This window comes from Oncorhynchus kisutch, linkage group LG8, assembly GCF_002021735.2.
Source record: "Oncorhynchus kisutch isolate 150728-3 linkage group LG8, Okis_V2, whole genome shotgun sequence".
Taxonomy (NCBI): Eukaryota; Metazoa; Chordata; class Actinopteri; order Salmoniformes; family Salmonidae; genus Oncorhynchus; species Oncorhynchus kisutch.
In genome coordinates, this window is record NC_034181.2 from 39,365,064 (window position 1) to 39,391,026 (window position 25,963).

The window sequence follows — 25,963 nt, forward strand, 5'->3', positions numbered from 1 at the left end:
CCTCTAGATATTCCATAAATAAAATCTGCCGTTTCCAGCTACGATAGTAATTCACAACATTAACAATGTCTACACTGTATTTCTGATCAAAATGATGTCATTTTAATGGCCCAAAAAAAACAAGGACATTTAAGTCACCCCAAACTTTTGAACGGTAGTGTATAGACACACCCCTCAAGTATGGAAACACTTCTGAAAGAAGTCAAATGCTCTACGCATTTGACTGGTTTGTGCCCAATTGACACCGCCCCCAGTTAGAGGGGAATAAAGCAGCCTTAGTGTTACAAAGGAACTTTATTTAAACACACAAGGAAGATGAGTATGGGAATGTATACTGAACAAAAATATAAACACAACATAAGGTGTAACGTAGACGCAGGAAGCAGGTGCAGTTAGTGAGTTTAATATCAATTAACCTGGAATGATGCAAAACAAGAGAAGCATCTGACACAGAAACAAACAACACTACCTGAAAACTAGTAACAAAAGAGTGCTATTAGAAGGGTAAACAAGCAGGGAGCAATGAGGTCCAGTTGTGACTGATGAGATGCAGGTGTGCGTGAAGATGGGTTGCCAGGACCAGTAGTTAGTAGACCGGTGATGTCGAAGGGGAGGAGACGTGATCGTGTACAACACCCCCCCCCCCCCCCCCCAGGTGAAAACAGCAATTTACACAACCAGTGTACATAACTACCATGTTACTATCATTTAAAGTAATACACCCCCCCCCGTTAGCATGCACAATTTGTGGGGCTTCCTCGATGTCCAGGCGAAGTGGAGTGTTGTGCGGGACATCGTCAGCCAGGAGACCAGGAACCACTGGCCTTAAGAGGGAAATGTGAAAAGAGGGTGAACTCTGGTAGTTGGAGGAGAGTTATAATCTGTATGTTTAGTTGTTGACCCTCCGGAGGACCCCGAATGGCCCCATAAACAGAGGACTCCGCCTCTTACAGGGAAGACTGAGTGGGAGGTTCCTGGTGGAGAGCCAGATGCGATCACCAGGATCGAACATGGGCGCCTGTGTGGGGGCGGGGGGGGTATTACTTTAAATGATAGTAACATGATAGTTATGTACACTGGTTGTGTAAATTGCTGTTTTCACCTAAGTCTGTACCGAATCCACTACGGCTGTGCACAGCTCATGTTCTTAACCCCACCCTCTACACTAAAACTTGCATGTTCGAAATGAGGCATCTCCGTTCTGAACAAAGTCTCTCCTTATCCTCTATTCTAAGACCAACCCGTTCTTAACTCACAAGAGAACACAGAGGACTCAGAATATTTGGCCACCTCATCCAGTAGAGATCAGTTGGTTCGACACATTGAGACAGTTGTGGTGGATTAAGGAGAAGTAACAAGGTTAAACTTTATAAAGCAAGCCCCAAATCAGAATCTCTGAGCTCGCTCTAGTAACGCTGTGTGTATGGTGACTTGCTCCCTTATTAATACTTTTTGAATAAAGAATATCTGATTGTTAATGGTTCATGTCTCTCCTCATTATGGATTAGAATAACCACGACACACCTCACTGCTGTGATGAACCGACTGCTCCTTCTGAGGCGGATGGCGCTTCGGTCTGGCTTGGAGTCCATGGGGCCAGGGCTGGCTGGTAACCCAGAATACACTGGAAGGTAGTCAGCCCGGTGGATGAATGACAACTAATTCTGGGCATACTCCACCCAAGGAAGGAATCGGGCCTGTCATGACAAATAGTGTCCTCTGCGTCACAATGGAATTCTATAAACTATTAGCGTCCGTTGCTGTATCAACGGTGTGATGACCCAATGATTAGAGTTTGAGATTACCGCCTAAATGACATTCTTTTCATCGTCGCTATGCAAACAAGGCAGAGTTCCGACCACAATTTCACTGTTTGAACAAGTTGCTTAACTAAACAAATGAAAACATGAATTCAAACGACTTTTGGGTACCTTGTTAACATTACAACATGAAATCCATGTCTTAAACATCGCTACGTTACTGGCAAACAAAGTGTAATCTGCGTGACACATTAAAGTTACTTACTCTACGAAGTAAGTAAGTCTCCACTCCATTCATATGCAAATCCGTTTGATTTTTTATCTGGGTCTCACATTATGATAAAGCAAGAAAACTTAACAGATAATGACACCAGTATCTGATGTTATGTAGTTGGTAATGGAGGACATCAGGTGTATCCAGGTCTGGGTGTTAGGCAGAACCCCTAGCTCCTGGAGAACATGAGCAGAATTTAGAGGGAACAGGTAGGAGGACCGAGACAAACACACAGGTTACACTTTACTGTGAGAAAATGTGATGATTAGTGCAGTGTTAGAAATGGGAGATATGTACGTTAACACTTTTGGAAGGTATAGCTTACCTCAAGCTGGTCCCCCTCTGACTCAGAGCACAAAGACTCAGAGTGATCTGAACTCACTGGTTCCGGTGGATGGGACACCTCCCCTCCCCTCTGTCTGTCTAGCGAAGACACCTAGTTAAGGTTATTTGGAGTTACCATGATTGCTTACACCTAGCCATTTGATTAATCAGGTTTACCTTCTAGCTAGACACCTCAATATGACAGACATAACTACATCAGTTGAGGCTGCTGAGGGGGAGGACGGCTTATAATAATGATTCGAATGGAGTCAATTGAATGATATCAACCACATGGAAACCACGTGTTGGATACCATTCCATTCACGCCATTCCAGACATTATTTTGAGCCATCCTCCCCTCAGCAGCCGCCACTGAACAATAGGTATAACTAGCAAGATGGAAAATGGTTGTACATAGCTACATACGTCCAGTTATCTAATAGAAGCTTAACGTTACCCTGAATGGTTGTCGAGATCAGTGGTTTCTTCATAGTACTTCGCCTGTTTGGAAAGATAAAAGAAAAATCTGAGGGATGCCATTGAAGTGCAAGCTACAATAACAGTAGTTAGCTAGAGTTAGATAAATAAAACAGCCACTGTAAATGGCTAGGCAGGCTGAGGTAAATAAGTACAGTAGCTAGTAACGTCAATCTAAAAACAGATTAAATTATTATATAAAGACATGGTAAAGAAAGTGTGTTCTCTTTCCAGTCATCTGAAGCAGCAGGTAGTCAGGTTGTCACCATCAAAAACACCATCCATGGAGAGCAATTCTGAGGAAATAATTTTGCGTGGACTGCGCGAGTGTTTATGCGGTGAAATAGAACTGCCTGCAATCTCCTTCCTTCACGAGCCCTATGAAGTAAAATAGAGCCAAGCAACCAGCATAGCAATGGACGCTCTGGTTCATTTTGTAATCCGGTCAGAATGTTCTCGCAACAGCCCTAGCAACAGAAGCTAGAACTCGTCGAATCCCATTGTGGCGCAGAGGGGACACTATTTGGCATGACAGGCCCACTCCACCTGCCGGTCCTGGCAATGACTCCTCAGGAACCTCCCCAGCTCCAGGTTCTCTCTCCACCTGCCTGTTCGACTGAGGCCAGTACCTGGAGGTGAGGCTGACTGTGACCCCCAGCTTCTCCATGAAGGCTTTCCATACCTGTGATGTGAATTGTGGGCCTCCAGAAGGCCACAGTGCCAGAAGACCTGCTGGAACAGTGCCTCAGTGACCTGGAGAGCGGTAGGGAGCCCAGACAGGGATGAAACGGCATGATTTAGAGAATCTGTCCACTATCAGCAAAATTATGGTAAAACCATCAAAAGAGGGGAGATCAGTACCAAAGTCAATGGACTGACGAGACCACGGACGCTGAGGCACAGGAAGGAGTTGTACTGTTGGAGCGTTGCGGGGGGATTTGGATTGTCAATTCAGGTTCAGATTGTGCTCAGTGGGCTACGTCCTGCGCCAAAGTGGGCCACTAGTATTTATCAGAAAGGGATTGATAGTGTGGGTGATAGAGTGTCCAGTGGCGAGGGATGTGTGTGCCCAGGCCAACAGCCGAACGCTCACCCCTGTGGGAACATAGCTGCGCTCTGGAGGGCAGGTGGCAGGAGTGGGTTTCACTCCAGAGCCTGGCGGATGTCCACATCTACATCCCAACACACAGGGCCAAAAATATGGCAGGACCAATTGATTGGCTGGTGGACACTCACAGGGCTCTCAACCGGCATGGAACCACAGGATACGGAAAAGCAGGTCCTCCGACATCCTGATCACCAAGCGATAATTTTCCTACTTGACCATGTGATGTTGGAGCCACGGGAGATCAAGGATTACCTTGTGTACAGGTGCGGAGGGAAGGCTTTCCTGGTGCATAGGTCCCACCGTGAGGGTGCTGTGATGTGTATCACTGAGCTGAATCCCAAAGGTTCTGTGTCCAGAGCTTGGATAGGAAAAGGAGAGGAGAACAGGTATGAGGTTAAGTTCAGGGAGGAGGCGAGGACCTGGTCGATGAAGTTCCACTAGAGCTAGATACAACACTTGAGCAACAGCTAGCGAAATAGGAACCGTAAAGGGTTTGGCAGAAAACAATGAAAATGGAATACTCATGCCAACCATGGGATATGGAAGGTCACGTGGCCACCCCTCTGCACTAGTGGAACATACCGGTGGATGCCCTAACCATGGAGGTTAGGGCGTACCGGACACCACTGACGCCGGTAACCCTCCTGGCCGCAATAAGGACAGAGCCCCAGCTGTCTCTGGCGATGCCACGGAGAGGTGTTGCCCCTACCTCCATGGGGTTCAGGTTCAGAATGGTCAACAAGGAGGGAGAGAGGCAATGGGGGTACAGACACTCCCAAAGGTTATCCAGACGGATGACCATTGGATTGAGTGAGTCAAAGGTTAAAGTGTCATCTCAGCATGCCAACTGCAGCTTGACCTCTTCGCGCAACCCTCTTCTGAATAGGGTGCAGAGCACCTGTTCATTCCATCCGCTAGATGCTGCTACTGTCTGAAAGGTGAGTGCTTATGCCACCGTGGTCTGGCCTTCCTGCCGTAGTTGGAGTAGGCGCTCACCCCCCTCTGGTGGATGGTCGAAGACCCCGCTGAACCCCTCATAGGAACCAAGATCCGCCAGACAACCGTAGCCCACTCCAACGCTCACCTGGTCTGCAGGGAAATAACCGTGGCAACCTTAGACCTCTCAGTGGTGTGGGCTCTCATCTGATGAGTGAAAGAGGGAGCACTGGAGTAGGAAGCCACGTGATTTGGATGGAGACCCGTCATATTTGTCTGGGAGGGACAAACGGTCATCGTTGACATGGGCGGACTATTGGACAGGCTGGGGTGCTGGCTCGACCGGTGGTGGAGAATCCTCCGGTGGTTGGAGGTGACACCCCTCTGGAAATGTCGAAGAACCCGGAGGACCTCTTCCATAGCCATCCCCAGTTGTGCCAGCTGGTCGTGGTGTTGGAGAAGTAAGTGTCTCTATTTGCTGACCATCTGGGAGATGTCCTGCGTAACTTAACCGCTGATTCCATTTGGTGAGGTAGTATTTTGTAACGTAGACACAGGTAATCAGGACGCAGTTAGTGAGTTCAATAACATGGACCAAAACAAGAGCAGCGCCTGACATGAAAACACAAGCAATACTACCTGAAAACAAATGATAAAAGAGTGATATAAGAAGGGTAAGTAATCAGGGAGTAATGAGGTCCAGGTGTGAGTGATGATGAGACGCAGGTGTGCGTAATGGTGGTTGCCAGGTGTGTGTAAATATGGGTTGCCAGGACCAGTGGTTAGTTGAGCGGTGACGTCGAATGTCGGAGGGGAGGAGTGGGACTAGACATGACAGTTGGTCCCAGGTTTCATGAGCTGAAGTAAAAGATCCCAGAAATGTTCTATATGCACAAAAAGCTTATTTCTCTCAAATGTTGGGCACAAATTTGTTTACATCTTTGTTAGTGAGCATTTCTCCTTTGTCAAGATAATCCATCCACTTGACAAGTGTGTCATATAAATTAGCAGATTAAACAGCATTATCATTACACAGGTACACCCTGTGCTGAGGACAATAAAAGGCAACTCTAAAATGTGCAGTTTTGTCACACAACACAATGCCGCAGATGTCTCAAGATTTGAGGGAGCGTGCAATTGACATGCTGACTGAAGGAATGTCCACCAGAGCTGTTACCATAGAATTGAATGTTCAATTCTCTACCATAAGCCGCCTCCAATGTCGTTCTAGAGAATTTGGCAGTATGCCCAACTGGCCTCACAACTGCAGACCACGTGTAACCATGTAGCCCAGGACCCCCGCTTCTTCTACCTGCACATATTGCAATACAGCTATACACCAAGGCAGCATAAAACATTAGTAACAACTAACTGTTAAGAACAATCTACACTTCACACAACTCACTTTGGGCACGCACACCATCCTAGAAGTCCAGCGATATGAGTGAGTCCAGTTGTTGATGGGCAGAGACAAAGATGTTGCTCTCTACCACTGCTTGAGGGAGACTGCAAGTATTGTGTGACCTGTATGGTCAAGAGGATGAGCAGATGTCCGGCCCCCTAACAACCTTCCTAGCAACCTATCCGGAAACAGCTCCCACAGGTCAGGGGGAGTTTGTGCTAACCTGCTGTTTTTGACTCTCTCTCTCTCTCTCTCTCTCTACGGCAGCTGCTGTTTCGACCTCTGAAAGCTGCAATATGTAACTTTTTGGGCGATCTGACCAAATTCACATAGAAATGTGTGTTATAGATATGTCATTTTCATTGAAAGCAAGTCTAAGAAGCAGTAGATATGTTCAACTGTATGTGCGTAATTTCTATGCTTCCCATTCTTATGTTTCGTTTTTTGCGTCTTTTACTTTCAGTTTTGTACACCAGCTTTAAATAGCTGAAAATGCAATATTTTTGGTTATTGAAAATATATTTCACAGTGGTTTGGATGGGACAATGATTACTTACACTATATATTGCTTGTTTTGTGAAATAAACGGAAAGTAGACTAAATATGTTAGCAACCAGGAAATGGTGTAGTGATTTCTGCATATTGCACCTTTAAGGGAACCCCTTTTGGCTCAATTACACTCCCAGAGGCAAAACTTTCATAGCCTAATGACTCGATCACACCAACATTGGCTTCGCAGATAGAACAATGAGACAGTTATTTCACCGGATGTATAAATTTGAAGCATCCACTTTGCGTTTCCACTCACTACCAAATATACCAAATATGGTAGTGAGAGGAAGCCTACTGGCCAGCTGTGGGAGTGGATTTGGGCAGACATTCTGCATATTTTCTCACTGATGACACATTTGATCTCAATACAGTTATCAACAAACTGGACTACGTTTTGTAGACTTTACCCTTTGCAAAATCTTTTAAAAAGCACGTTGTTTAGAAGGAGTACAAAGGCGAATGGAGTTATTGCACACGTGCACTTCACAGAGGTGGCGTTCCCTGACGGAAATATGAGGATGCACGCTAGAACGCGTCAATTGGATCTTGCTAGTTCGTGCTTGGCTATGCCCACTTCCTTGCTTGTTCTGCCCACTATGACTCATTTATTTCCATTGGAAACGACAGGTTGTGGTCTATCTTGGTTTAGTTATAAAAATCTTTGTAGTTATTTCATTTTGGTACACCTGGGACCAGATTCACAAAACCTTCTTAAGAAGAAATGTCTTAACTGCCATTTTTCCTAAAGACGAAAGTTAAGCAAATGTCTTATGTTTCTTCTTAAGCAAAAAATTAAGAAGAAATTAGATTCTTGAAAATAAAGTTATTGGAAATGTTCTAATTCCAAGACAGCTAAAACGTTGTCTTAAACTCAGGTCAGTGAGAGAAAAAGCAATTGAAAGCAATTGAACATGTTTAGCTAGATAGCTAGCAAAAACGGTTGCCTGGCAACAAACATCTTAATAATATTTGTAATAAGATTTTTGAGAAGAAAATCATTACATCTTGAGATATTGTTGAGTAATTGGACTTACGAAGCATTTTATGAACTTCTTAATTTTTTTCTTAAGAAGCTTTTTACATTTTTGCGTAAGAAGTGTTTTGTGAATCTGGGCCCCGAAGTACATACATTTCCAATAGAACGCTGGGTTTGCCTTGCTGCATTGTGTTGCAGTGCGTCCTGTGTAGTGCGTATGGGGTAGACTAGTCTAGATGATGAGATTATTATTGATAAGAGCGATAATACTTGTATTTCTCAAACAGCAGTCAAGCATCATGTCACCAGAATAAGACCCTTGATGTTTATTAGAAAGGCGCATCAAGATCACTCTGCACTTTCACCAGGAGGTTGGTGTCACCTTAATTGGGGAGGACGGGCTCATGGTAACGGCTTGAGCGGAATAAGTGGAATGGTATCACATACATCAAACACATTATTTCCACGTGTTGGATGCCATTCAATTTGCTGCATTCAAGCCATTATTATCCTCCCACCAGCAGCCTCCAATGTTCATCATAACTTGTTTCATTTGTAGCCTAATAAACTTCATGGTTTCTCGAGTCCTCGTGGAAGGACCACACACCATATCATCTCGTGACTCCAAGTTTATTTTGATATTATTTATAGTTGCGCATCAAGTCCTTTCCACCGACATTACTCGCATAATTCATTTTACTGACACAAACAGACCCCACCATGTTGAACATTTCTAACATTTTACCTAAACTTCCTGTTTCCATCAGAGCTGTTTTGATTTACTCACATACAAAACTGGAATGGAAACGTGGTTTAAGAAATCTATTTTTACCTCTCAATTTGTAGTGTATATATTAAATATGTAATTTGTTAACATCAACTCAAGAGGGTAATTGAACATTCCACATAACCAAATTGTGTCAGGATTTTCCGTATTTTTTTCAATTTTCCTTATTGGACTGCATGGAAACTTTTCCGTAGTACCAGTCATGGCAGTGAAGCGCGATTGTGGGATGCACATTGCTAGGTGGGGTTTATCGTGTGGCTGTATAAATACATGAGCGCAACTTCACAACGCCTCTGCAAGCTCAGTCTGAGAAAGTTTTCCAGTCCCTTTCGTTGGGCAGCCGGTAAAATATCATATTTTTGATTCAATAGACCTACTCCAGGAAATTGAACACCGCGACATCGAGCCCAGGTAACAGTAATTTGTTTGAACCGTGTTAAACTGGGAAACTAACTTGCCCGCTAGCCTACATTCTAAATACGGCTACGTTGTCAAGGAACTTTACTGTACTTAGCCTACATCCTTGTTTGTTTGTCGTTTAGGTAGGCGTGGCTGGCGTAGTAACTTTTTCATAATTATTTTTGATGAATACTTTTATATAGGGGATCCTGTTATGTCTTGAAAACCATTGAACTGAGTAAAATTGACGAAACGGTTAAAGTTTTGGGCGAGTTCTACATGATTCTAATTCTAGGCGTGGTCATCACACGACATTTGCCATACCATTGTGAAATAGATGGGGGCAATTTGTTCTGCGGTGACAAATGCATAATTTGTGCATAAACACAAATTATATCCACATGTTATAGGCATGTTTAATTTTACTCTATGTAATGATGATTATCCTATGTAAGTGGCAGTCATAGCCAAATACTTTTTTTGTACCAGATTCAATGAGGCATAAAGTGTACGAGGTTGTTGGCTGAGTCCACTGAAATTTAATTTGACCAAATTGGTCTTGTACTGTAGCATACTCTGGAAACAAAGAAAGAGCCTTTCATCCCTCCATTTAACACTCAGAAATGCAAAAGGCCTTGGTGTTCAATACAAAGGATGTTATTAATACTGTGGTTATTATTGAATCCCCCTAGTCCTTTCTCTTCAAACCCGTGCCACCATGTCCTTCATCGCAGCCTTCTTGCAGCAGACTGTCTATCTGGGCCTGCCCGATGACTCGGTAAGGTTCTGCTCCACTTTCTAGAGGGAACTTCCCAAATCTGCTCCCCCCCCCCCCCCCCCCCCCCTTCTTGTGGTATGCATGTGTGGAAAGTTACCAGGCAGTGTTTGTACATTTGTAGCTGGATATTAAGGAGGGGGACCGGGGAGGTAGGACAGAAGTGAGACCAAAAGGGATGGCTGTTAAAGATAAAGAAAGGGGGTCCGTCTGAGATGCAAAATAATGGGAGGAGCATACTTGTGACTCATAAAAGGAATTTAGGAGCCCTTCCCTTCCCTTCAGAAACAGTTGAAACCTGGGGAAAACTGCACAATTCCTGCGCTTTCCCCTGTTAGTAACATATTCTTTGTATGATTGTTAACATACTCTATGTGGTATGGGCTGTTCATTTCTTTGCTTCTATATCATATATATCTATATATCTATATTGTTCTGTATTTTGTGAAGATGTACATTAATTCACTGCATGGAAACTAAGTGTTCTCTCTCGAATCTCTCTCAGACCTTACCCAATCAGGGCACTGTGACTCCTGACCCGCATTTCAGTGTCGATGGGGATGTAGGCATCTTGGATAAGGCCATCAAGGCCAAAGGTGAGATTGACATACTCTATATGTCTGTGTGTTACATATCTACTTTCACCCCTAGCTAGGTCCCCGTACCACAAAATGTCTCTGCATGCACTTTTTGTTTTCAATTGAAAGTTTTATTACCTTTTTGTTTCAGTCAACAAACAAAACAATTCACATGTGGCAGACATAAATAATATAATTAAACACATTTCCAGCAGCACTATCATTAATTGTTAGATATTTCCAGCTTTGGCTGAGACGAGCCCATTGATATACATCAATCACACACAATTCCTTAATCACCCCATTCACTCTGTTAAGTTGGAAATATGTGACTCTTGTTAGGACACTAAGTGTATGTCTCGTGTACCTACTTCACAGGAGAGCCATTTGAATGTAAACTATTTTCTTTTTAAATAAAATGTTTTTTTTGGCAGAAATGCCTTCTGGAACATGTGAACTTTCGTGTGCCTTAACAAATGTGTATGCCCTCTGTAAATAAGAACTTACAGTAGTGACATACATTTTCAAACCCACAACCCTGGCGTTGCAAGCGCCATGCTCTACCAACTGAGCCATACGAGTATCGTTTCTGTATTGAATATCGTGATACTAACCCTGGTAGCAAAGTACAAAATTGACTCATGACAACACTAGTGTGAGCATGTCCGGGTCAGTGTTCATTGTTTCTTGCTGGTGAGTAGTCAGGGTTGCTTCAACATTTGGCCGGGGCCATTCAGAGATTTTGTATTAGTAAAAAAAGGGCTCATGGATTAGGCAACATACGCAACAGCCTTATTGAACAAGGTCCTCCATCTTGTGATGTAGGTGTGGATGAGAACACCATCATTGATGTGCTGGTGAGGAGGAGCAATGCCCAGAGACAGCAGATCAAAGCTACCTATGAGAAGGCTAGCGGCAAGGTAAGCTGTGACACACTTACCAACACTGTAGTTTGGTTTAGGATATGCAGCGGGTGGGTGGAGTTTGCACTTTAGAACCGATGGAATGATACAAATTGTGCAAACTCCAGCCTAACACACACACTTGTGTATGACTGTGGAAGAGTGTCACCCCTCTCTCTGCAGCCTCTGGAGACTGCCCTGAAGTCGGCCCTAAAGGGAGACCTGGAGGATGTGGTTCTGGCTCTGCTCAAGACCCCAGCCCAATATGACGCCCAACAGCTCAAACTGGCCATGAAGGTAGTCACTCACTAACTCTGAATATACTACTACTTAGATTACAAACAACTGTGCAGATTCCCTCTTGTTTGGGTAAGCCTAGAGACGGTAACCGAATACAAATATTTAAAGAGTAATCAGTGGTGGGGAAAAGTACCCAATTTTCAACTTGAGTAACCGTAAAGATACCTCAATAGAAAAGGACTCAAGTAAGACACCCAGTGAAATTCTACTTGAGTGAAAGTATTTGGTTTAAAATATATTTAAGTATCGAAAGTATAAATAATTTTATTAATCAAACCAGATGGCACTCTTTTATTTTTTTTATTTACAGATAGCCAGGGCACACTCCAACATTCAGACATAATTTACAAACGAAGCCTGTGTTTAGTGAGTCCGCCAGACCAAAGGCAGTAGGGATGACCAGGGTCAAGTGTTCTGTTGATAAGTGTGTGAATTGGACCATTTTCCTGCCCTGCTAAGCATTCAAAATGTAACGAGTACTTTTGGGTGTCAGGGAAAATGTATGGATTAAAACTTTTTTTTTTTTTCTTTAGGAATTTAGGGAAGTAATGGTACAAGTTGTCAAATATAAATACCCCAAAAAACTACTTCGGTACAAGTTGTCAAATATAAATACCCCAAAAAACTACTTCAGTAAAAGTACTTCAAAGTAATACTTAAGTACTTTACACCACTGAGTAATGAATCAGTTCTAAAGAAGGAGATGCGATGTCGTCATTCTGTATTCTTGGTCTGCTGCTTAGTCACACCCACCCACTTCCTCACATTCAGCCCAGAGTGACTCATTCTGATGTATTATTACACTGTTGTGAGAGGCAAAAAGATGGGACTTTTACAACTGGTGGGACTGTTTTAATATGTGAGGAGACAGTGCTGACGAGTATCTACTGTACTTTAGTTTTCATGATGTGCAGTGGGTGTGGTGTCTGATATAGCGGTAGACTCGAATGAGCTATTATTGAACAAGTGCAGGTAGTCCCTCAATGTTTTGTGTTTGGGGCATAATTAACACTGCCCTGCACTTTCTGTTTGTGTTATCCGATCCTGAACTTTTCTTAGCTTTACGACTGTGACCTGACCCTTTTGTCCTTGTTGACTGTTCACACCCCTCCCCTCTCGACTTCTCTCTCAGGGATTGGGCACAGATGAGGATACTCTGGTTGAGATTCTGGCCTCCAGGACCAATAAGGAGATCAGAGAGATAAAGAAAGTCTATAAGGGAGGTGTGTCTGCAATATGTAAATATGTCTATGTAAATGTCCTGTGTGTGATATTTACAATTAACCAATCATGGCATTTTCATTGCTAGAATACAAAAAGGAGCTAGAGGATGACATCAAATCTGACACAGGCGCAGACTTCAGGAATGCTCTGCTCTCGCTCTGCAAGGTGTTTTTTATTCTTTGTTTATAGTTGGTTTAAAGCTAAATAGTTTGGCACAATTAACATCACTCACCCTCTCTCACTCGCTTACTGTAGGCTACTAGGAATGAGGACACCATGGTGAACCAGGAACTTGCTGACAGTGATGCCAGGGTATGTAGGAGAGGAAGAGAGTGAATGTGTGTCAGAATCAAGGTTGGGCACCGCAAAGAGTCGATGTGTAATGTGAACCCTGTGTGTGTGATGCCCGTGCCTACTGTATCTGTCTAGGCCCTGTATGAGGCTGGAGAGAAGAGGAAGGGAACAGACTGCTCTGTCTTCATTGACATTCTGACCTCCAGAAGTGCTCCTCAGCTCCGCCAAGGTGAATATACACACAAACTGCACATGTATACATACATTTGGTAAAGAAGACATTGCCCAATAAGCTTACACTATTTATTTTCTCACCACCTGTTCATTATGTCGTAGCCCTATAGTGTGATTTGTTTCTGTCATCAGTTAGACCAGGGGTGTCAAACATGTGGCCCAGGAGCACATTCAATCTGGCCTGTGGGTGCTTTGGTAGGGGTGGGGGGGGGGGTTATTTTATATATTCAGTCAACATTTTAAATGACAAATGAAATAGTAAGCTGGCCAGAGTGACAAAAGCGAACAGTCATTGAAACTAAAGCTAACAGTCAGGGAGCATTGGAAGTGACATAGGACCTTATTTTTACTGCGAAGATGTATAGTACATTTGAAGTGTGGCCCTCCGAACCTCAGTAAAGACCGAATGCAGCCCGCAAAATTAGTCTGACACCCTTCCGTTGAAGTCAGGCAACACATTTGTCCAGAATTTATTTTAGACACTTCATACATTTCTTTTCACTGCAAATACCTGCGTGTGGACTTCAATGATAAAAAAAAAAAAATGTAAATGTTAATTTTGGTAAACACACCACAAATACTAATAGAATCTAGATGTGTTTTTTTTCTCCCCTTTTCATACACTGCATGTACAAGCACATGGTTGATACTGTATAATAATTTCACGTACATAATCCTTTCCCACTCTCTCTTTCTCTCAGCGTTTGAGAGGTACTCCAAGTACAGTAAGGTGGATGTGGCAAAGGCTATTGACCTGGAACTGAAGGGGGACATTGAGAACTGTCTGACTGCCGTAGGTGAGCGAACACAGCCAGGACCAAGCCTAGTAATATTCCAATACACAGATTATTTGAGGACATCACCCTCAAGCCATGTATTCTGCTGCATCACACCCTTGACTAGGCCTTAGTCCTGTAACATTACATCATGGGCTCCATTTTCTTCATTCAAATAAGGCCACACTGAGCAAAATAAGTCTTGAGACTAAAATAATCGTCCCTTTTTTATATATAAATGTGGTGGCATATTCATATTATCCAATTACTGATTGCAAATGCCTGTCATTTCATTCCTCTTCTGTTTTGTGAGGACAATGGAGCTCTGTCTGACTTAAGAAAAGACCATAGGAACAGCTGGAAAGTATCTTAGCTGACATTTTCAACCTCTCCCTGACCCAGTCTATAATGTCTACATGTTTCAAGCAGACCAACATAGTCACTGTGCCCAAGAATGCCAAGGTAACCTGTCTAAATGGCATCTGTAGCCATGAAATGCTTTGCAAGGCTGGTCATGGCTCACATCACCACCATCCCAGACACCCCGGACCCACTCCAATTTGCATACCACCCCAAAGGATCTATAGATGATGCAGTCTTTTTTGCACTTAACACTGCCCTTTCCCACCTGGACAAAAGGAACACCTATGTGAGAATGCTGTTCATTGACTACAGCTCAGTGTTTAACACCATAGTGCCCTCAACGGTCATCACTAATCTCAGGACCTTGGGACTAAACACCTCCCTCTGCAACTGGGTCCTGGACTTCCGGAAGGGCCGCCTCCAGGTGGTAAGGGTAGACGATACATCCGCCACACTGACCCTCAACACGGGGGCCCCTCAGGGATGCGTGCTTAGTTCCCTCCTGTACTCCCTGTTCACCCACGACTACGTGGCCACTCACGACTCCAACACCATCGTTAACTTTGCTGACAACCCAACTGTGGTAGGCCTGATCACCTACGATGACGAGACAGCCTATAGGGAGGTTAGAGGCCTGGCAGTGTGATGCCAGGACAACCTCTCCTCAACGTCAGCAAGGCAAAGGAACGGATTGTGGACTACAGGAAACCGAGGGCGGAGCACGCCTCCAGCTACATCAACGGGGCTGTAGTTGAGCGGATTGAGAGCTTCAAGTTGTTATGTCTACGTCGCTAAGGAATTGTCATTGTCCAGACACACCAAAAGTTGTTAAAAGGCACAACAACGCTTCTTCCCCCTTAGGAGGCTGAAAAGATTTGGCATGGGCCCTCAGATCCTCAAAGTTCTACAGCTGTACCATCGAATGTCTTGACTGGCTGCATCACGACTTGGTATGGCAACTGCTTGACATCTGACCGCAAGGCGCCACAGAGTAGTGTGTATGGCCCAGTACATCACTGAGGCAGAGGCCCCTGCCATCCAGGACCTCTATGCCAGGCTGTGTCAGAGGAAGGCTCTACAAATTGTTAGACATCAGACACCCAAGTCATAGACTGTTCTCTCTGCTACAACACGGAAAGCGTTTCTGATGCACAAATTCTGGAACCAACAGGATCCTCTGCAGCTTCTACCCCCTAAGCAATAAGACTGCTAGATAGTTAGTCCGGGGTAGCTATTTGGTTAACTGCATTGACCCTTTTTGCACAAACTCTTCTGACTCCTCACATAGACATTAGAGTCATATCTGTCCTGTTGCCGAGTCACTTTACCCATACTTGTATGTACATATCTACCTCAATTACCTCATACCACTGCACATCGCCGCAGTCCTTGCACCCTGTGTATATAGCCAAGTTATTGTGACTCATTGTTTATTTATTCCTTGTCTATTTTTCTCTGCATCGTTGGGAAGGACCTGCAAGTAAGCATTTCACTATGTCTACACCTGTTTACAAAGCATGTGTAATTAACATTTGATTGAATCCCCTCTACCTATCCCTCTTGTCCAGCCTTAGCCTTTTGGGGGCCTTAAGCAAGTCCCTACCTTGAGACAATTTTGGAGAATGCCCCTTCTTGTCGATGCTGTCACTTGACTGTTTTTCCTTTGTCTTTCAGTGAAGTGTGCTGGAAGCAAGCCTGCTTTCTTTGCTGAGAAGCTCAACTTGGCAATGAAGGTGTGTTAACTGTTAAACATTGTTAGGTTTTATGTACCAGATGAGAGGTTGCTCTGGGTCCTGATCATTATGGTACGTAACAGAAATGCATATTTAAAAACAAAAATTAGCATTTCTTGTTGGTAAAATCCTGGTAGTTTCTCCCTGTTTAGTACATTTTTCTACTTAAGGAATACAACCTTGTTTTAAGATGTGACATTCTACACAAGAACACTGGTTATGCACATACTGTACAAGACAGCACAAACAGATCTGGATTCAGGCTAAGGTGCTTCCACTATCCGGTTATACATCTTCAGTTTGTGTGTCTGTGCCATACCCCAGGGTAGAGGAACCAGGACCAATATTCTGACCCGGGTCATGGTGAGCAGGTCTGAAGTCGACCTGGCCCGGATTAAACAGGAGTACAAGAAGACGTTTGGGAAAACCCTCTCCCAGGAAATTCTGGTGAGCAAACATCTCCACTTTCTTTAGTGGCAATAAAAGACAAGTTACTGTTTTCCCAGATTAAGCATAGTACTGGACTAAAAATCTAATTAAACAGATTGAGAAAGTTTTATATCCAGGACTAGACTTAATCGGGGTCTGGGGAACTGACACCACCCCCTCCGAGTTAAGTAATGCATCACATTGTATAAGGCATTCTGATTACTAGGTCCAATCGGCATCTGGACAAAAGACAAACCATTTGGGAAATATGGCATCTGAAAATAATTGAACTAAAATGTTATAATGGTGTGACATGTCTAAACATGATTGACCTTTACATTTTACAGAGTAACTCTGTGCTCTGTCTCTTACCTCTTTAGGATGACACCAAGGGAGACTATGAGAAGATCCTACTGGCCCTGTGTGGAAGTGACAACTAACTTTCTCTCAGATCTCACCTGGAGCCAATTACCACAGTGCATGACTGCCAATGGAGAATAATGTACATGATTAAATGTCCCCCCCCCCCCCATGCAAAATATTATGGTTCATGACAACTGAAATGGCAGTCATGATTCATTGTTCTCTACCTGCTAACAGCAATGAGCACAGTCAACATGGTAAGCAGCATTGACAAATATTTAGCCAAGCTTCAGCAGACTTGAGGATCTATAGTGCAATATACCAGACACCATTTGTGTCTCAAGAATTTGCAGTGGCGTTGTGCCCTGGATAACTGGTCCTTTGTGCAAATAAAGTGTTTTGTGGCTCCAAATTGTCTGACTTGATCTGTGTATATTTTTAAGTCTCTGCAACATTGCATGTTTATTATTTTCAAAATGCAGCATATAGCTTAAGGTTTAATTTGAGAATCAACAACTTAAGACCATGCCGTGAGCTCAATTCACAACATTGTAAAACACAGGCAGACATGGTATGTGTGATTAATACAAATGAAGGATCTCGATTTGTAAATGGCTTTAATTGTATTAAATCTATAGTAGCTAAACTGGCTTTAGAAGGATGGTCACATGATGTTAGTGCATGTAAAGCAGAAGAGGGGGAGTTTTTGGAGGATGGGCTCATTGTACTAGAATAAAGGAAACTTTATCAAGCATACGGAAACCACATGTTTGACACCGTTCCACTTATTCTGTCCATTAAAATAAGACCATCTTATAGCTGCGCCCAACAGCTTCCTCTATAGTAAGGCCATTTTTTTTGAAGAAGGCCGGAAGAGGAACAAACAGACTTCTAAATATGTAAAGTTGGCCTAATTTCAGTAAAACTTGACTGTCGCGCTCACCTCGGTCATCATGGAGTTCTTTGAAAGCCTTCATGGTCCACATTAAGGCCAGCAGGCCAGGCACACTGGACCCACTCCAACAGATCCATGGAAGATACCATTTACATTGATTTTCACACAGCCGTAACACATCTGGACAAGAGGACCATCTGTGTGTATGCTGTTCAGTAACTACAGTTCAGCATTGTTCCTTTCAAGCTTGACACCAAGCTCTGGATCTGAACACCATCCGTTGCAACTGGATCCTGGAGTTCCTGACGGTAACAACACATCCTCCACATCAACCGGACTGCAGTAGAGCAAGTTAGTTTTTCACTGCTGCTACTCACCGTTTATCTATACATAGTCACTTTACCCCTACCTACATGTACAATTTACCTTGACTAATCTGTATCCCGCACATTGATTCGGTACTGGTACCCCCTGTAAATAGCCTTGTTATTTTATTGAGTTACTTCCAATTATTTTTTTATATACTTAAAAAAAAAAGTTTAAATATTTTCCTGGAATAACTTCGACAGCAACAATGAATATATTTAGTTATCAAGAGATTTCTCACAATAGCACATTGGTAGTAGTCAGTGACATATCAAAGCTAAGTAGGACTGGGCTTGATTAAAACCCTGGATGGGAGACCATGATTTTTTGAAATCCAATTTATTTTCCACATAGATTTCACATCACAATACGTTGACAAATGAAATTGAAAAAACATTGATTCAAACAGTTTGTGCCCAATGGGAAGAAACATTTGAACAGCTTTCTACTACAGCGTTTGAAGGACAGGAAAGAGCGTGGAAATGGACAGCTAGGAAGAAGGAAAGGAGCTGAGTGTAGATGGAAGCAGTGTGGTGAGGAAGATAGGCGTTAAGTACAAAAAAAAAAATAATAACGTACTCCAGTAGCTCAGAAATGTACCCTGATGAGACTGAGGATGAATTACAGTACCTGTGGTGGCAGGTGCAGTGAAGACCGTCGAGTTTGAGCCTCGTCCAGTGGGAGTGAGATTTTTGGAGAGAATGGACCCTTGCCTTCTGGCTAATCCAAATGTGGTGTCAGGTTGGGTGGAGAAGAGTTTGGGGACTGTTGAATCGGTAAAAGTCACTCGAAGTGGACTTGTGATGATTTTTTTGGTGTGTCTTCTGCCCAGAGGGACAGGGTGCTCCGTACCACACGCCTCGGGACAAGACGTGACTCGCTTTGCTCTCCGGAGCAGGGCGCCATTGAAAGGAGTGATAACTGGGGTGGAACTAAGTGTTAAGAAGGATCATCTGAAATTGAAGATTCCCAGTGTCTGTGACACCCATGGTTTGGTGCCACACAGACCTGGTGGAGAGCCTGCTGAAATAGAGAAGACACTGGGCTCGTTTGAGTGGTAAGGCGAATGCAACTGACTGTAGACAAAAGTTGAGGAGTGAAGTCGGTGGAGGTGCATCTGCGAAAACGTGGTTTTCCAACAGCAAGGCTCAGTGCAACATGCCAGTGTTGCCATTGTTTATAAAAGTTGTTCTTTATAATGTTGAAATAAAAATGTCTCCAACCTCGATATCAAAAACTGTCAATTTGATTTATAAAGCCCTTTTTACATCAGCAGATGTCACAAAGTGCTTATACAGGAACCCAGCCTAAAACACCAAACAGCAAGCAATGCAGATGTAGAAGTGCGCAGGCTAGGAAAACTCCCTAGAAAGGCAAGAACCTAGGAAGAAACATAGAGAGGAACCAGGCTCTGAGGGGTGGCCAAAATAAGTGTGTACATTTTACAATCATTGGGTGAGAGAGCCTCAAATATCACTTCATTTTTACATATCCACTGTATAGGCCTACGTGAATTACGGCAAAGTTGGTTCCTGTTTGGCACAAAAACACCCTAATGATTGGTTGACAATAAAGCCTCCCACAATCCAGGCAGGCGATGGCTGCAGGATGAAATTGTTGAAGAGGAACTGCTGAAACTTGCAATCGACTGCAGTCAAACTTCATTAACTTTGATCACATGATTTTTATAAAGTAATTTAGGCGCAAGTCTGACCATTTTTATCACCATGATGCAACACACTTTGAAAGGTGGTGACCAATGATGGTCACTGACTTGACAAAAGTGATCAGCTAGAACACGCCCACTATGTCCTGCTGAGTTTTGATGCAGAGTCTGAGAGCTTTTGTCCCGAACTCATTACAGTGTTTTAGGTGCCAAGCTTATGGTCATGTTGCAGCAGTGTGTAGGAAGAAGATTCCTAAATGTGAGAAGTGTGCAGGAGGGCATGAGACAAAGGAATGTGCAGTATCCCTGGAAAAAGCTGTGTTTGTTAACTGTAAGGGTACCCATAGTGTTGGAGATCAGAAGTGTCTGGTGAGAGAATGGCAGGTTGAGGTTGACAGGATCAGAGTAGTACAGAAGGTGTCGTCTGCTGAGGCAGTGAAGAGGCTGCCGGCTTGGTGTAGGATAAAATACGGCCAAGTAGTGGTTTTAATGGGTGTAGGGCTAGTTGGTAGGGCAATTTTTCTCCTCTTTTCTTTTCCCTCTTTGTGTCACAAAATGTAATGAATACACACTACAGAACAGTAGGTAGACACAGCCCACACAATGTGGCGGCATGCACCTCTAACGAATGTTTGCGGACCGCCGTAATAATATATAAGAAGAAGCGTTGTGACCGAATCGCAACTGTGGTGGTGCTTGGGAAAGATGGCGGAAGTGGATGATGAGTTCGAATCCAGCAGCGCGTCGAAAAAAGTTGGTAAAGACGAATGTTCAGAATGGGCAACAGCAGTATTGAAAACTGGAACAAAAAGGAAATAGTCTAAAATTTGAGTGGAGGATACGTGTATGAATGATAATGAATCACTTCTTATTGGGATGCATATTGTGGGAGACCTGTTTATGTGTCGAAAATGGTGAAGTATACGATGGGAAAAGTGGAGTATGTCAGAGTGACCAGGTGTGGTCTTATTTTGATTAATTGTATTTCTGAAGAACAGAGGAAGATTTCAATGAGCCTAAAAAGAATCTGGACAACATAAGTCTTGTGTTTTGAACTTTGGAGTAGAGCACCCGTCAAAGGAGTTATCTCAGGGGTGACGATGGAACCCCCTGAATATAATTCCTGGTGTGGTTGGTGCCCCGCTTGGTGAATGGGGAAAAATAAGAAAGTCTGTCGGGTTCTGTTGTTTTTTGGTAAAGAGCAAATACCAACGCACGTGAAGCTTGGTTATGTAATATATGCTGTAAGAGCTGTCCCGAAACCATTGCAGTGTAAGAATTTAAAATAATTTGGCCATGTTTCAAGTGTGTACAGATGGACAGTGTATATTGAAGAACGGTGTGTAGAAGGACGACAGTGTTACATTTGTGGTGCCGATCATGATCCCGAGTTCCTGGAGTGCCCTGTAAGGGTGACGGAGATTCAGGGTCAAAAGTTAGAGCGGTCAATCGAATCTCCTATGCGGAGTCAATTCAAATAATTGAGAAAACTAGTGAAGTGATGGTAGTGGACGCACCCTGTAGTAAATGTTTGCTCCCAGTCAAAAGAGATCCTGTGGATTTGTGGCGTTCATTGCCACAGTTATAAATTGTACGGCACAGGTCTCAAATAAATTTAAGACAATTGACATTATTGTGGCTGCGGCAGAAAAGTGTTTGTCACTTAAGGATTTTACATGTGAATACTTACAAGGGGTACTGCCGCCGGAAGACCCGCCCTCCCAGGTTCCCCTTGAGCATGTGTAGGGATCAGATCTGGTTTATTATAGTTTTTAACAGAAAAGTTGTTTGATTTAGTTTATTTATTTCGTTTTTGGTAGCTTGGTCGTTTTTTCTATATATATTTTGTTACATTTTGGGGAATCCTGTTTCCATCCCACACAGTAGATGGCGGGAATGCACACTAAATTGTGCAATCGTCAATATTCCAAAGAAGAAGAAGAAGAATCTGTGAAAAAAACATTCATTTCGCTCCCAGATTTGTATACTGCAGCTACTGCTTTTTGAGCTCAATACAATGATTATCTGTAGATAAGTAAAGTTTAAAAAAAAACATTCTCTGAAGATGGTAATTCCTCACTGCAGGGGCAATAGATAGTGAGAAGTGAGTATTAATGTAAAAGATCTAGTGGACATAGTTGTAGGCAACCTTTTAGGTTTTACGGTAGAAATGTTATATTTTGCATAGTTTTTAAGCACTACTAGCCGTTTGGGAGGCAAATGAACGGCTATTTTAGGTCAACAGAGCCAAACGCCCCGGAAGTATTTTTTCAAGGGCAGGGCGGAAGCTAATCGGCTTCGTCTAACAGATTCACCTATTCCAGTATGTAACAACACAACGTTGAAAATAGATTGCAGTGAGACAAACGTTTTATAATATTTGAAAAATTACGACCGAAATTGCTAGCTATTGGCACGCGCTGATACTTGTTCTAAATTGGATTTGGTATCACAGCGTTAGCTTGATTTTTGGCCATGCATGCGTATTGTTTGTAAGTGGTATGTCTAGCCTATTTACCGAGACATTGTTAGATTAGCTTGCTACTACCTTTAGCTTGCTACTATCTTAAGGTCAAGTTTGGGCTGTAAAGTTGTATCTAGACATTATCCCATTATGTCATACATTTAGTTCAAAAGGAAAATTAACTAGTTATTAAGTTCATTCCTGCTGGTGAAAAAGCAAACCTTCTATCAGCTGTCTGATACATCAGTCTGCAATAATTAATAATGTGTTTATTTTACTTTGCATAATAAAACCCCAAACTATGTTTCTTGCGAGTTCAATTCTGTTTGCTCATGTTAAAATATGTATTTATTTTTATTGTATTCTTTTAAGGATAGTGACAGGTAGAGAAGGAGATACAGAGAGTAGGGAACGAGGTGGGATTTGTTACCCCATTTCCAGGTGTGGTCTGCATGTGTGGTCGAGTCAGCAGTTCTACCACTACACCAGACTCCGGCACCCATTTGCTTATGTTTGTGAACTTTTTGTCAGTGAAATGATCCCCTCTCTCTCTTTCCCCATCTCTCCTAGCCTGATCGACCCATACGATCAGCTCCTGCCGGACCATCGTCATGACTTGAAGAACTGTCCTGTTCCCATTGAATCATGAATGACAAGCTGGTTTTCCTGGGCCTCCTGTACTTTGTCCAGGGAATCCCCTATGGGCTCCAGTCCTCGCTGCTCCCCGTCTACCTCCGTGGGGCGGGCCATTCCCTCACACGCATCGGCCTGACCAAAATCCTCTACTTCCCCTGGGTGCTCAAAGTCCTCTGGGCGCCACTGGTGGACCGTGTGGGCACCAAGCGGCTCTGGCTTGTGGCTACTGTCTCTGGCCTGGCGTTCACCTGCCTCTCCAGCGCCACCCTGTCCCCAGAGGCCCACATCTGGGGCGTGGCGGGGACACTACTGGCCATGAATGCCCTGGCGTCGGTTCAGGACATCGCGGTGGACGGGGCCGCTGTGGGACTGCTGAAGGGCCGTAGCGAGCTGGGCCTGGGCAACACTGCCCAGGTGGTGGGCTACAAGGCCGGCTCGGTGTTTGCCGGGGGCGGGCTCCTGGCTGTGATCGACGTGGTCGGGTGGGGCCCTATGTTCATGCTGTTGGCCTTTGTGTACTTCGGTGTGGCGCTGTTTGTGTGGGGGGCCCCCGTGCTGGATGATGAGCTGTTGAGGGGCCAGGCAGAGGGGAGGAGGGGTGTCCAGTCGGACGCTGTGCATCCCTGGAGGGTGTGGCGGAAGCTGCTGTCAGTACCTGGGACGCCCTGGACCATAATCTATGTTCTCACATACAAACTGGGTAAGTCTGCTAGTCTGTCTGACAACCATGCACACTTGCCTATTGTACCAACTGGAGAAGTAGCTAAAAGTCCTAACACTAAACCTCAACTCTCAGACTAAACCACTGTGAGGCTACTACATGCATAAGAAACCCACTATGTCATAAATGACTAGACCGTATGCCAAAACATGTTTTCTCGTAGTAGTCCAAGAGATCTAGGCTACCATCTCATTTATGTGCGGTGCCCGAGTTGAAAAGCACAGAGATAAATCTAAATTGAACAAAAATATAAACGCATCATGCAAAAATTTTTATGATTTTACTGAGTTACAGTTCATATAAGGAAATCAGTCAATTGAAATAAATTCTTTAGGCCCTGATCTTTGGATTTCACATGACTGGGAATAAAGATGCCTAAAAAGGCAGGGGTGTGGATGAGAGAACCAGTCAGTATCTGGTGTGACCACCATTTGCCTCATGCATCGCAACACATCTCCTTCACATAGAGTTGATCAGGCTGTTGATTGTGGCCTGTAGAATGTTGTCCCGCTCCTCTTCAATGGCTGTGTGAATTTGCTGGATGTTGGCAGGAACTGGAACACGCTCTTTTACATGTTGATCCAGAGCATCCTGAACATGATCAATTGGTGACACGTCTGGTGAGTATGCAGGCCATGAAAGAACTGGGACATGTTCAGCTCCCAGGAATTGTGTACAGATCCGTGTAACATGGGACCATGCATTATCATGTTGAAACATGAGGTGATGGCGGTGGATGAATGACACGACTCGTGAATGAGCCTCAGGATCAGGTCACGGTATCTCTGTGCATTAAAATTGCCATCGATAAATTGCAAATGTATTCGTTGTCCGTAACTTAAGCCTGCCCATACCATAACCCCACCACTACCATGGGGCACTCTGTTCACCACGTTGATATCTGCACACCGCTCACCCACACGCCATCTGCCCGGTACAGTTGAAACCGGTATTCATCCGTGAAGAGCACACTACTCCAGGGTGCCAGTTGCCATCGAAGGTGAGCATTTGCCCACTGAAGTCTGGTACGACGCTGAACTTCAGTCAGGTCAAGACCCTGGTGAGGACAACGAGCATGCATATGAGCTTCCCTGAGACGGTTTCTGACAGTTTGTGCAGAAATTCTTCAGTTGTGCAAACCCCCAGTTTCATCAGCTGTCCGGGTGGCTGGTCTCAGACGATCCCGCAGATGAAGAAGCCGGATGTGGAGGTCCTAGGCTGGTATGGTTACACGTGGTCTGCAGTTGTGAGGCCGGTTGGGCGTCCTGCCAAATTCTCTAAAACGATGTTGGAAGCGGCTTATGGTAGAGAAGTGAACATTCAATTCTCTGGCAACAGCTCTAGTGAAAATTCCTGCAGTCAGCATGCCAATTGCACACTCCCTCAACTTGAGTCATCTGTGACATTGTGTTGTGTGACAACATTTCAGTGGCTTTTTATTGCCCCCAGCGCAAGGTGCACATGTGTAATGATCATGCTGCTTAATCAGAGATGCTCACTTCTTGAGATGCTCACTAACAAGGATGTAAACAAATTTGTGCACAGCATTTGAGAGAGAAACTTTTTGTGCATATGGAACATTTCTGTAATATTTTATTTCAGCTCATGAAACATGGGACCAACACTTTATATGTTGTATTTATTGTTTTACTATATGTTGAATATTCCTGTCACGTCGTCATCTATCTCCACTTTGAAAAGCTTTACTAACTATAGTATAGCCAAAGTTTCATACCATTTAAGGATGACATTTTTCATTTAAATGACTTAACACATTCTCAACTCATTCTCTAGGTAAGTGGGGATTGAAGCGTATTGATCGGGCAGTATCTGGTTGAGTTCTATGAGAGAACATGACAACCTTCCGGGTTGTATTCATTAGTGCACTACGTCGCAAAGCCTTTTGCAACTGAAAACAGAACAAGCATTTCTTATTGGACAAGCTCTGATAATCCCTTCCTGTGTAGTATTTACTAAGGCAGGCAACAGAACACATTTTTAGATGGTTTGCAATGGTGAACACAATTATGCATTTTACATTGGTCCAATCCAAGTAATCCCCTCGCTGTTTCAGTCAGTTTTCTACAGTTTGGTGCCTAAATGAACACTACGCAGTCCCATAGCCGCTTTTGTGGTAAGGAAGACTTGAGAGAGGCCTTTTCTCCATTCAGCTGTGGTCTCATTTCTTACCACCAGATGTCTCTGTTTCCATACCATAGACTAGAGAGCCCTGCTCATCTTGTTGATGA

General features: G+C 43.7%; 2 protein-coding genes and 1 long non-coding RNA gene across 13 annotated transcripts in view; 2 read left to right on the forward strand and 1 right to left on the reverse strand.

The window, feature by feature from the left end:
• Positions 1-382: 382 nt before the first annotated feature.
• Positions 383-5,520, reverse strand: LOC109895699 (uncharacterized). 2 transcript variants are annotated; one of them, XR_004210814.1, is made up of 5 exons: positions 4,526-5,503; positions 4,196-4,301; positions 2,816-2,859; positions 2,360-2,470; positions 383-2,210 (listed from the first exon to the last, which is right to left on the reverse strand). It is a non-coding gene; the product is annotated as an uncharacterized LOC109895699 (long non-coding RNA). The 2 variants fall into 2 exon arrangements; XR_002256019.2 differs by lacking the exon at positions 4,196-4,301 and having other exon boundaries at positions 5,028-5,520.
• A 3,059-nt stretch (positions 5,521-8,579) lies between these two features.
• On the forward strand, positions 8,580-17,378 carry LOC109895697 (annexin A1-like). Its single transcript, XM_020489609.2, has 13 exons — positions 8,580-9,007; positions 9,688-9,773; positions 10,276-10,366; positions 11,174-11,268; positions 11,434-11,547; positions 12,683-12,773; positions 12,860-12,939; positions 13,030-13,086; positions 13,204-13,297; positions 14,004-14,099; positions 16,116-16,174; positions 16,499-16,621; positions 16,984-17,378. Exons 2-13 carry the CDS (start codon positions 9,714-9,716, stop codon positions 17,041-17,043), a joined length of 1,020 nt encoding a protein of 339 aa, XP_020345198.2. The 5' UTR covers positions 8,580-9,007; positions 9,688-9,713; the 3' UTR covers positions 17,044-17,378.
• A 2,743-nt stretch (positions 17,379-20,121) lies between these two features.
• The window catches only part of mfsd3 (major facilitator superfamily domain containing 3), a 37,640-nt gene continuing 31,798 nt past the window's right edge, over positions 20,122-25,963 (forward strand). For 2 of the 10 annotated variants that reach the window (XM_020489601.2, XM_031830303.1), the window contains exons 1-2: positions 22,172-22,250; positions 22,928-23,693. In XM_020489601.2, the coding sequence (XP_020345190.1) occupies positions 23,003-23,693 (691 nt within the window). In that variant the 5' untranslated portion in view covers positions 22,172-22,250; positions 22,928-23,002. Of the gene's footprint in view, positions 20,225-20,249; positions 20,651-21,867; positions 21,998-22,167; positions 22,393-22,927; positions 23,694-25,963 lie in introns of those variants that run through there. The other 8 variants (XM_020489608.2, XM_031830302.1, XM_031830304.1 and 5 more) reach the window with 8 other exon arrangements.

What these genes read in the sequence shown, in the direction of transcription:
- LOC109895697 (XM_020489609.2), top strand. Translation starts at nt 9,714, where the DNA reads ATGTCCTTCATCGCAGCCTTCTTGCAGCAGACTGTCTATCTGGGCCTG. An exon ending in AAAGAAAGTCTATAAGGGAG is followed by an intron (nt 12,774 to 12,859) that starts GTGTGTCTGCAA and finishes TTTCATTGCTAG; the next exon opens with AATACAAAAAGGAGCTAGAG. An exon ending in CTCTGCTCTCGCTCTGCAAG is followed by an intron (nt 12,940 to 13,029) that starts GTGTTTTTTATT and finishes CGCTTACTGTAG; the next exon opens with GCTACTAGGAATGAGGACAC.